General features: G+C 39.2%; 1 protein-coding gene across 10 annotated transcripts; it reads right to left on the minus strand.

Moving 5' to 3' along the window:
* Positions 1–281: 281 nt before the first annotated feature.
* Positions 282–11,651, minus strand: LOC131221373 (uncharacterized). Of its 10 annotated transcripts, none has more exons than XR_009159222.1 (5): positions 11,477–11,651; positions 10,906–11,090; positions 4,250–4,309; positions 3,226–3,342; positions 1,929–2,818 (listed from the first exon to the last, which is right to left on the minus strand). XR_009159222.1 is itself a non-coding variant. In XM_058216622.1 (4 exons), the coding sequence occupies exons 2-4, from the start codon at positions 4,643–4,645 to the stop codon at positions 2,732–2,734; spliced, it is 363 nt and encodes a 120-aa protein (XP_058072605.1). In that variant the 5' UTR covers positions 4,646–4,863; positions 10,111–10,728; the 3' UTR covers positions 1,929–2,731. The 10 variants fall into 10 exon arrangements, 1 of the variants encoding a protein (XP_058072605.1); XR_009159220.1 differs by having other exon boundaries at positions 3,226–3,347; XR_009159219.1 differs by lacking the exon at positions 10,906–11,090.
* Positions 11,652–12,202: the final 551 nt, after the last annotated feature.

A 12,202-nucleotide genomic window follows, 5' to 3' on the forward strand; every position in this document is an offset into this window, starting at 1 on the left:
TTTTCTACTTAGTACTTTCAAGTTCCACATCCAAATCTTTCACCTGGGTAGGCATGTTACCATTTACGAGAGTTATAAACATAGCAATAACCATGTAAAAGGGTTTGAAATGATATGGCGAGGAGTCCTGAAATCTAATGGATAACATATGTAAAATTTTAATTAATTACAAGGCCTAGATTCTGGAGTTATATATGTCAAAGAAACCCAATTTACAAGAAACTTTGAAGCTAATTAACCCAGGAGCTTGTAAGCAGGAAAGAAAATACAAGTCACCCCTATTCTATAATTCATCATACATTTCAGTTGTCTAGATGTTGATGAAAAGGACATCTTCAAATTCGTAGGTTCAACCTCCAATGTCTCATTTTGTGAAGTATCTGTAACTGACATGTGCCCACTACTTGCTCCTATATTATTTAAAGGACAATTACAATATGTGAATATTGTTATTGCTCATGGTGCTTTTGAATGCAGTATGTAACAAATGACCAAAAAAGCCAAAAAGTATTTAATGAGAAGAATATTGAAAATCCACCTTGTCCCCCAGCTTTAGAAATAAAAGATCATTCGTTATCATAGTTCAACCAAGATACCTACTTGCTTTTGCAGTCACCACATTCCCTGTCCCTTGGCAATTTAAGAAGTCCTTCCAATATATTTGCAAATGATGCACCAAATGAAGGGAAAAAAAAATCAATCCCAAATTATAACAGAGAGAAAGTAGTACATATCTATAGAAGTGAATAAGAAGAGGAACCCAAGTAGAAGAGGTTAAGATGCTTATAAAACTCCATGAACAGGATATGATGATATAGTTCCTCCATCCCATTTAGAAACAAGAATGCAAATAAATGGAGCATGAAAAATCAGGCCAAAATGTGAATATGATATTAAAAAAACAAAAAAAGAACTGAGAAGCCCTTCTTCTCCATAGTGATGATGAAACTCGGATATAAATATATGTATATTACAAAAATGTGAGGAAATCCTGACACATGACAAAGTTTTGCACTAAGCTGAGTGTAGTATTGACTCAAATACAATAACAAAACACTTAGAACACAACATACACATTAGGTTTTCCCATTGTCAATCTTAAAGTCGTAATTGAAAATTTTCAGTTTTGTGAAAAATAAATAAGGTTTTTGGAGTTATTTTTTTTCCATTTTAATACTTTTTTTTTCCTTTTTTTAGTGATAGGAAGAGGAAAAGGAAATAATCCTTAGTCTAGTTTTTTTCTTCTAAATTTCCTTCCTTTATAATGTTTCTCATGTAGATATATATATATATATATATATATATATAGATCAAGTTATAGGTTTAGGTTTAGGTTAAGGTTATAGGTCATTGGTTTAGGTTTAGGTTATAGGTTATAGGTTTAGGTTTAGGGATTTGAGAATAGGTTTAGGTTTAGGTTTAGGAATTCGGGTACGGGTTCGGGTTTAGATTTAGGTTTTCAAGTTTAGGTTTAGGTTATAGGTTATAGGTTTAGGTTTAGGGATTTGAGAATAGGTTTAGGTTTAGGTTTAGGAATTCGGGTACGGGTTCGGGTTTAGATTTAGGTTTTCAAGTTTAGGTTTAGGGTTAGGAAATCATTGTACCCACTATAAATATATGTAGTTTATCTACACCATCCATCGGCTTTTTCAGATCATTTCAGGGGTTAAAACCAAAATTGAGTCATATCCAAAACTCAGGTGGACCATACCACAAGAAACAATGAGTATAATGATTTCCATCATTGAAACCTTTCTAGGGCCTATAGTGATGTTTATTTATAATCCAACCTGTTCACAAGATCACACAAATAATGATGAAGAGAAAAAATAAATATCAGCGGTTCCCACCTTCTAGGGACCCCCGCTCAACATCTGAATAGATCTGACGCACATCTGGATCTACTTCATCAATTTCGAGATAATACATAAACACGGGCATGTCCAAATGGCCAGGCCACCCATAATGTTGTCTATAGGAAATGGACAGCTTCATCATGATCATAACAGCGGTTCCCACCTTCCAGGGACCCCCGCTCAACATCCGGATAGCTCTGACACAATACAGAAACAAACTAATTAGGAACTTACAACAACAAAAGGTAGCAGGTCTTTGGTCCAGGGGTGATCCACAATAAAAGGTACCATTTACCATTCACCTGTTGATGTGTGGGTCCCACCAACTACTAAAATTGTCTAGTTGTGGTGTTTTCTTCACAGTGGCACGTTTACTATAGGTCCCAGTGATGCACGCTTAAGGTAGGAATTAATGCTAGGATTAATCAACTCATCTAAGCTAATACAATTAATGCTATAGGAATAGTATATAAAATTGTCACTTGCTGTGAATAATCAACTCATCTAAGCTAATACAATTAATGCTATAGGAATAGTACATAAATGCAATCAGGAAAAAAACGATACATTTATTAAAAATAGCAATAAAATCATACAGTGCATCCTACATTCACATGTGAATGCTAGGATTTTTGGAAAATACTTCCAATGTATTTTGTCAATTTCCTTAAAAATCAAGTGGTCTTTTGTTCTTACCCACAAGATAAAAGTACCCTCTGTTTTGTGGGAAGTATTAAAGAAGTCATGAATTGTGAAGTACTATTTAGGATCAACAGAATATGTGAAAATTGATAGGACCAACAAAATTGATAGGACCAGTAACCTTTCTTGAGTTATAGGAACATATGCATGCTCACCCTTATAACAAACTTCTATTACAGATACTTCACACTGTCATCCCCATGTACATCTAAACAAGCAGCTGCTAAAATCAACAATTCTTCTAAACAAGCAGCTGCACCCTGCATATTTTAGGCAAGAGAAAGAAACCCGAGGCATCACATACAATTACCATGCACTGTGGCAGAGAACTACTGTGACTGAACCCAGTAGCAAAAGAAAACATTAAAACTAGTTGTACTCATCATCAAATGATTATAGTAAGGCATCTCCTAACAAAGCTATGTGTGAGTTTGAAAATTTGGAGTTAAATACCTTCATTATTTGAAGTTCAACACTTCAAATTTTACCTGTCATAGGATTCAGGTCTGGTGTATGCTTGGATTACCCAGTTATATTTCTCTATGGGGTTATTAGCAAATTATCATGGTGGGTATCCTTCATGCTCCCACACTTTCCAAAAATCTCAAGCAATTTATTACCACAGGTATTGAACACAACGGTGATTTGGCTTAGACTCAAATGGTACCTAAGTTCCACATTTGGGTGCTCCCACTTTTAAGGGTGGATGGGTTGCACTCAACCGAGTCAGCATCTGAGCAGTTGTGCCATTTCCAAAAACATATTGCATGCAAAACCAAATTACCTGCGCTGAATCATAAAAAGGAGCAAGAACAACATTATTACAAATATGAAATTCCAATAAGCATTTCAATCAATTGAGAACCAATACTTCACTACATAAGGATTAGGAAATGATGGGTTAGATGATAGGGGATTCATTGGTGCAAATAAGCTCAGAGAAGACAAGAAAGGTTTGAAGTTGCCATTATATAGTTTTTGCAACTATAGTAGCTACTACAGATAACTTCTGTCCAACAAATAAGAATGGGAAGGGTGGTTTCGGCCCTTTTTATAAGGCAACTGGAAATCGCACCAATCCCATAGTAAATTTCAACAGGTTTCCCTACACAAAGGTTGAAAGCAAACATTATCAGATTGTCTAAAAATTCATTTCAAATCATAAAGTTCCAAGTAGGTAGCATGATATGGAACATAGATGGGACAAATACACAATGTTATTGAATTAGTTGAATTGCAAACTACTAAAAACATTAAAACTCTAAAATTGAATTCAAGAGAAGCACAGGACAAGTGAAAAAAAAAAAAAAACTAAGCTTCAACATTGGATAGGCAAATGACATTGGCCTAGATATAAATAAAAATATAATTGAAAACACAAACCAAATATCAAAACAAGCATTTTTTTTTCTTTTCTTGTGAGTATCCCTTTTTCAGATCTATTACTTATTTTTAAAATTAAAAAAAATTAAAAAAAAAAAAAGAAAGAAAGAAAGAAAGATGATATGGCTAACATGGGCACTGATAGAGCTAAATACAGTCGAATTGTATCAATTTTGGTTGGAATACTAAAACCGATGCCAGTATTCAGAATCTTGGGCACAAGTCTACATTCACTGAGTTGTATGGCTAGATGGTTAGGCAGTTGGATTCAACAAGATATCCAAAGACAAAAGCAAGAAAGAAAGTACCTCTTCCCCATGAACTTGTTGCACCATGGGCATAGCCAAGCTCCTTTCTACCAAAGCATGCTGCATAAGATCCACCCTGATGGGATTAGGTAGGAAACTTACAAATTCCTCTAGCAAATTCTGATGTTCCTTAAAAAGCAAGGCAACCTGAAAATAAACAGTTGAAGCATTCCAAACACAATCTTCAACAATAAGAAAATAAAGTTAAGAAAATCCCATTACTAACACGAAATTAGAAAACGGGAGTATATTGCCCCATGCATATACCATTTCATAGACATCACTTGTGTGTGGGGTTGCTTGGAAAAAGCACATTGAGCCCATGTTTGCACACCCGTTTAGCATTCCTACACAAGTGCTCTTGTTAGCTACGAATCCCACAACACCCATCTCCATAAACAAGCAAATGATTGGCTATCCATTCCCAATTCTCCCATAACCTGATATCTAGTGTCCAAGATGAAGTCCCTTGATGAATGTTGTTTGATGACATGGTTATTCTTTTTTGACTTTTAACATCTAAGACCTGTTCCTAAAGGACATATCAATTATGTTGTAACTTCGTCCTCTATCTCAAAAGTTATTTTTGGATATAAAATCTGTCTAAACATGACCTGTCACGCCCCAAACCCGAAAATCGGATTCACAAGAATCCCGATCGCCAAATCCGGTGTTGACAACCTCCGTAGTACCCCATTCTCAGCTCCTAGCGTCCATATGCCAGATTTCTGATCCTGGGATCCTTCAAGGAGGAAAAAAAATTTATACATTTAACTCATAATAAGCATAACCACAAAATTACCCAATTCACAAAGGCAACATCATCATCATATATCCACTAATATAATTATTTTAGTACAATGTTGAAAAGAAAATACATAAATTGAAAATCATGCTATAGAAGACCACTGTACACTCCAAGCTCAACACTGCTGCATCACTTGCACACATCTATCATGCATAAGCTTATAGAAAGGTTAGAGGGTGGTGTAAGTGTGTGCACAAGGTAAGTGCCAAGTATTCAATACAATGCCATAGTCATACAATACCGCACATACTGGTAATCTATAAATCGTACAATGTCGGAATAAGCAGAAATACTGACAAGATCATGAATTATCAGAGTAATCAGAAATACTAACAAGATCATAATTCACACAATAATAGAGTAAGCGGGAATACTGACAAGTCCATGAGTCATACATTATTAAGATACGCAATACAAATCAAACTATGCAAATGAGGAGTCACAGAGAGCCAAATATTAGATGCAAAGGATGCAATGCAATATACATTCCTGATGAGTAACACAGTTGGCATCAGCCGTATCATACGCCGCGAATGTAATGCAAAATGTGGTGCGAATGGAATGAATGTGCTGAAGTGTGAAGTGGGGATGGTAGTACGTAGTATCGCAAGCTATGGGGTCCATCACAATGGACTTCTATCCAAACTAGTCTCATACCTAATTTGGATAGTCAGACTCAATGTGGTAAACTACTGATCTCAGGTTAGTTGTGCGCCTTAACTGAAATCCTGGCCATTGCGAAGGTACACGTAATAAATAGTTGCGCACCACCAGCCCGAGTGGATAGTGAATGAATGAATGAATGAGTATGCAACTCCTACTCAATAAGTCCACATAGCAATACAATTCATCTCTGAGATCATCACCGGGGTTTAGTACACTCCAAATGGTACTATCGCTCTCCCAGCCGCACAGTCCAAGTGAGCGTAAGAAACCTCACTATCCGCCTGGCCAATAGTCTGTTAATACCTATCCGACATGTCGATAGCGGACCCATTCACGAGCTAGTCAAACTCAGCCTAGTATTGCCCCCTTCTCTCGAGCGAGTAAGGCCACACCCCCTCCCAACCGACCACGACACAGTGGGAGATGGGGCCTCCTTGTATTCGGCACTCGGGTGCTCATTTATCCACTCGGTCTCAACGTTGGAGCATCTCCTGGCCTTGAAGGTTTAGAGACTTTCACCCATGGACATCCAAAGTGCCTAGATGATCGAACCAAACATTTTCGATGTCCCATCTAGCCATCCACGATAAGCCTGTGGAGGTCATAACCCTGATATTGCTAGGGTGTACAGTAATCACAATCACACAATGCAAGATGCATGATTCATACAATCTAGTCATGCATCGATCCTGCACATACCGTGCGCTCGTGTGAGATAATCTCCACCCATCAAGGAGTCTCATAACAACCTGCCCAATGACATATGCAATGGCCAACCACATCTCATAACAAACATGCAGATGATGCGTATGGGTATGTATCATGATGATATGCTGTCACATACTCTTAATCGGTATCAATAACTGACATCAACAATCGGCCTCGACAATGTGGACATTTAACCAACATTGCCCCCGAGGTATGGTCCACATAGAGCCAAACATATAATGGGCCCACAGCCTCACACAAAGGCCTAATATACAACACAATGGGCCTTACACAAGGGCCACATATGCACAACAGGTGGGCTCTGCTCATGGGCCTCAAATACATGACATGTGGGCCCTGCACATGGGTCTTGAATATATCAAATGGGCCATGCATCATGGGCGTAATAATATCACAATGGGCCTTGCCCATAGGCCAAGAATACATCACAATGGGCCTTGCCCATGGGCCATGAATACATCACAATGGGCCTTGCCCATGGGCCTCAAATACATCATAATGGGCCCCATCACCTAGGCCTCAATACACATCTCATTAGGCCTTGGACACGGGCTGAATAAATATCATGTCGGGTCTCAAATACAGGTCATATATACATCACATTGAGCCCGACAATCGAAATCAGCAATCGGCCACGACAAATCAGAATTGGTAATTAGCCTCGATCGGCAATCGGCCAAGATAAATTAGAATCGAAAATCAGCCTCGATCGATAATCGGCAATCGACCACGACAAATCAGAATTGAAAATCGGCCTCGATCAATAATCGGTAATCGACAACAACAAATTAGAATCGAAAATCGGCCTCGATCGATATTCACCAATCGCTGAGAATCCTATCAAGGCCTAAAAGAAGGTCACAATGTGGACATCTAATCATCATTGCCCATCAATGTGGACATTTAACAAACATTTCTCCCAAGGGGGTAGTCCACATATAACCAAACACATAATGGCCCCACGGCCTCGCACAAGGGCCTCGAATACATTAAAAGGGCATGTGTCATGGGCCTAATACATGTCACAATGGGCCTCAGATTCAAACAGGTGGGCCGCATCATATGGGCCTTATATATATATATATATATATATATATATATATATATATATCAAAGTGGGCCTCAACAACGGTCCACAAACACATCAAGATGGGCCTAATCACATGGGCGTTATATTTATCAAAGTGGGCCGAGTCAAATGGGCCCCTAAATACATCGAATCGGGCTTCATCAAGTGAGCCCAAAATACATCAAATTGGCCTCATCAAGTGGGCCCCAAATACCTCAAATGGGCCATGCCAATGGACCGATTCAAAATCATTCACCCGTTGTTATAATTCATTAAAGGACTTATATAAAAAAAAATGAACCATATCTAAAGGATCAACTAGGCCATACCACAAACGGCGGTGGTGACAATGATTCACACTGTTAAAAATTTAGAGGGCTCACCATGGAATTTATTTCCCATCCAAACTATTCATAAGGTCACAATGACCTGAATAGTGAGGAGGAACAAATATCATATTGATTCAAAACTTATTTAACTCAGAAGGGGTTTCAATAGTAGACTTTTAATCCCCACTTTACTGTAGTGCGGTCCACCTGATACCAAGATCTGCCTCATTTTTAGTCTCAAGCCGTGAGACGGGCTTTCAAAATGGTTAAATGGCTTAGATGCAACACATGCATAATGGTGGGTCCCATGAATGAAGCTAGTGGGGCCACATAGCTCGGTGATGCCACTACAGTAGCTGTATAGCTAGAGGGAAGTACACCAGCCGTCCCACCCTGGGATGGTATGGAATTCAATACATACATCAGTGGGTCCCACATGGGGCCCACCTTAATGCTTATTTTCCACCCAACCTGTTGATAAGGTCACGTAGACCCATATGAAGGGGAAAAACAAATATCATTTTGACTCAAAATTTCTCTGACCCAAAAGGGTTTCAAAGGCAGCCATTCAATCACCATTGTTTCCTATGATGTAGGCCATCTAAGCCATGTATATGGCTGATTTTGGGAGGGGGCCCACTGCCCTAAGGGTTCCACCAATGCACGGCGTGGATGCTCGACACACATCACGGTGGGACCCACGTATGGGACCTCTGTCCTGCCCGCCCGTCCACAGTGACGCTAACAGCAGCGTCAGTGGCACTACAGCAGAGGCGCTGCTGCATGTTGAGTTTTTTTTTGGGAATTTACATGGTTTTTCATATATAGGACCCACATCTGAAAATTCTAACCCGGTCATTGGATTCTATGGCCCCTGATCGACCAAATGAGACCAATATGTAACGTGTTTTTAGCAAATAGAAGAATTAAGGTAGGTTTTAATGGTAACACCTTTATTTCCTATGGTATGGCCCGCCCGAGAATCGGATTGGTCTTAAATTTTGGCTCAACGCCTAAAATGGGCTTAGAAATGGAATGGACGGCGTGGATTAAATCAATACATCATGGTGGGTCCTGCATAAGCGGTCCACTCAAAAATTATAAACCAAAGCTTACACCTTTTTTTGTGTTGCTGTAGCACTCTGTTCACACTCCACAGACCATGTCCAGCGTCCAGGGACGCTAGACAGTGTGGATACAACACAAGCATCATGGTGGGTCCCACATGGTCGTGGCCCACCATGCATGTATATATATTATTATATTAATATAATATAAATATAATATATAATATGCCATTTAACGTAACCCATCATGTGGGACTTCCCACTATCCCAACAGTGGATCTCACCTGAAATGTGGTGGGCCACACAATCTAATGGATGGAGCAGATTTAACATATCGGTGGGGCCCACTTCATTCCAGGGGGAGGATAAAGAGAGAGGGATAGACAGAGAGAGAGACGGTGAGATAGAGAGGAGGGACCCCGCCACTATGGGCCCTCCATTTCTTACATTACATACTTCAAACGGGTCCCACCATATGTGGCCTAAAAAAATGAGAAATAACGGTAGATCACCCACCTTATTGGCCTCCTTCTTGCTCCCTTAGGCTTGTAAACTCGTTGTCTTCACTTTTAATGGTGGTTTATGGGGTTTTAATGGTGGAGATGAGAGATGAGAGGGTGGGAAAAGTGAGCCACACTTGTTGCTTACTTGGGAAGGCTTGGACGTATGGAGCTTGGGAGAGTAGAGATAGACTGAGAGAAAGAGAAAAAGAATATTAAAGGGATGGGTGATGTAGTGGTTGTAAGGAAAAGGGGATGGGAAGTAAGGTGTTGTTTAATTTTTTTATAAAAAGAGAAGTGGTGAGGGGAGAGAGAGGGTTGATTTTTGAAAAGGAGGGATAAGTTGTTGTACTTGGGGCATGGTGTGTACTTGACTTGGATGATTGATTGATTGATGGGACATATCATAGAGATTCCCATAAAATTCACAACGCACGGTGTTTCTTCGGAATGAACGCAGACCCACATCTCCTTGCCTAGGTATCAGTTCGGTGCGCAAGACGCGGCGTTAGAACCGCAGCGACAGCGCGGTCGCTACGGTACAAGTTTCAGGTCAAGCCGACTTCAGTATGCTGGACCCGGCTTAGGCTTGCACGCAAACATCAGATACGGGTCAAGAGTTGTCGAAATTCGACCGGGAGGACCACAGAAGCTTACGAAACGGTACGGACTAGGACATGGGTCTTACATGACCTCCTTGCATTGAGGTGACATGCACAAGTCATAAATATCAACAGTCATCAAAAGAATTCTCCTACCATGTTTTATTTTCCTCTTCTTAATTCATATTATTATCTTCTAAAATTTTAAACCATTCAAATGGAAAAGTAGGAATGTCACTTATAACTAGCTCTAGATTAACTTAAAGCTACAACTATAAATACAAAATGAGTAAAGTCAAGAATCTGCAAATGGTAAATGAAGGATAGCCTTAAAAATGGACTAGAAATCATCTAAAAGGATTCAAACAATGCAGGTTTTTTATTATTATTATTATATCGAAAATATCTTTCAAAACATGTGAAGAAAAACAAGGATAATGTGTAGTCAACAAATCTCAGCCATTCCATCAAACACCATGTGTGTGCTCCCTATCCCCCTATTCTTCATGTACATATCTATCAATCTGATGGCTGCAAAAAAGTTTGAGTGGAGCACAAAATTCACTGCCACACTAGAAAAAATCCTTAGTAACACAAACATTGGATATATAACAAATACAACAATAAATCCACAACTAATAGAATAGTAGATGGATAACTGATAGAGTAACACATTCTTGACAGGTGCACCAACAAATCTATAGTAGAACCATAACAAATACAATAACAGATTTATGACAGTTAATAAATCTGATATCTCTCTCGCTCTCTCCAAAAAACGATGACTTTAAGGTGCCTTGCAGACATAAAAATTGATAAGTTTCAAAAAAATATCACCAAGAGGGGACTTGTTCCTGAAACAACAATAAAGAAATGAAATGACTACCTTGTTGGGCCAATTGTGTTGGAGTCCTTTGTTTTTGTCATCATTAGATCATCCTTGTGTCAGGTAATTAGGACAGCCACAAGAGTTGGCATAGCCTGAGGCTTGTGGCTATGAGCAAAAACTTTCTACTGGGAAATACAAGTAACATTTGAACATACACCCCCCCTCCCAGCTTGACTTAGTCACTGAATATGTTAGAGAGAGAGAGAGATGATGATTTAGCTTTGTTTCAACTACACTAAAAATAAAAATTAAAAAAAAGAAAGAAAGAAAAAATGGTATTTTCCATAGGAATCTAGATCTTGCTGTTACTATTTGCCTAAAAAAAGCAATAGATCCACAATAGATCTGTACCAAATAACAACCTCATACCCACAATTGTAATGCAATGCCAATTATCAATGGGTCCTCCATTGTCGCCTTCCCTTTTCCAGAAAAAGATGGCAAGTTAGGGCTTCTTTGTAGGCTTAGGGAAGAAGATCAGATGAAGAATTTCATGGCGAGCGAGAGAGAGCAGCATGCATCAAATATGAAAGACAAAAAGAGACATAAAGAGAGGAAGATATCAAACCTATGCCTCAAAGATATGAGAAGGGTTTCGAATGGTGTGTGTTTCTTCGGGTAGGAGATTCACGGCTGCTGCAATGGAGAGATAAAAGAGACGGCGGAGATATTGGAGAGGAAGGGAGGAGAATGAGAAAGATGGAGCAGAGATCGGGAGGGAGAGAGAGGATTGGGGAACAGAGAGAGAGAGAGAGAGAGAGAGAGAGAGAGATGGACGGTCTTGTTTTGGGCGTGACTCTGTTTTAAGCGTGTGCCCAAATTTGGGCGTCGTTTTGTGAGACGAACCATGGACGGTCCTGACAGGGGATCTGTGGGGCCTACCATGAAGTATTTGGTTTATCAATTCTAACCATTAATTTTAATAAATTATTTTAGCTCATGATCCCAAACTTTAGATAGATTGATGGCCCAAGTGGACCACACCATAGGAAACAAATGTGATTTAATCTCCTTATGTCCTACTGTGTGGTCCACTCGAGCCTTTGATCTAGCTAATTTTTTATTTCACGCCCTAAAGTAATATTTCAAAATAGATGGACAACTTAGATAGAACACACATATTCTTTTAGGCCCTATAGAGCCCCTTACAACACCATTAATTATTAATGGTGTGGCAACTTTTTAGCTACGAACTAAAACCGTAGTAATTTCACTACGGTTTATATCTGTAGCAAAAAATGAACGTGGTCTGTATCCTTTGCCCCTTTTTTTGGTAGTGCTTGGACTGGTCGTG

The sequence above is a fragment of the Magnolia sinica genome, chromosome 12, assembly GCF_029962835.1.
Source record: "Magnolia sinica isolate HGM2019 chromosome 12, MsV1, whole genome shotgun sequence".
Classification (NCBI taxonomy): Eukaryota; Viridiplantae; Streptophyta; class Magnoliopsida; order Magnoliales; family Magnoliaceae; genus Magnolia; species Magnolia sinica.

Excerpts from the sequence above, each read along its gene's own strand:
- LOC131221373 (XM_058216622.1), bottom strand. The coding sequence starts at position 4,645 with ATGGAGATGGGTGTTGTGGGATTCGTAGCTAACAAGAGCACTTGTGTA. Across the intron at positions 4,397-4,516 it reads CAAGTGATGTCTATGAAATG|GTTGCCTTGCTTTTTAAGGA; the intron begins GTATATGCATGG and ends GTTTATTTTCAG. Across the intron at positions 2,819-4,249 it reads AACAAGTTCATGGGGAAGAG|GGTGCAGCTGCTTGTTTAGA; the intron begins GTACTTTCTTTC and ends TAAAATATGCAG.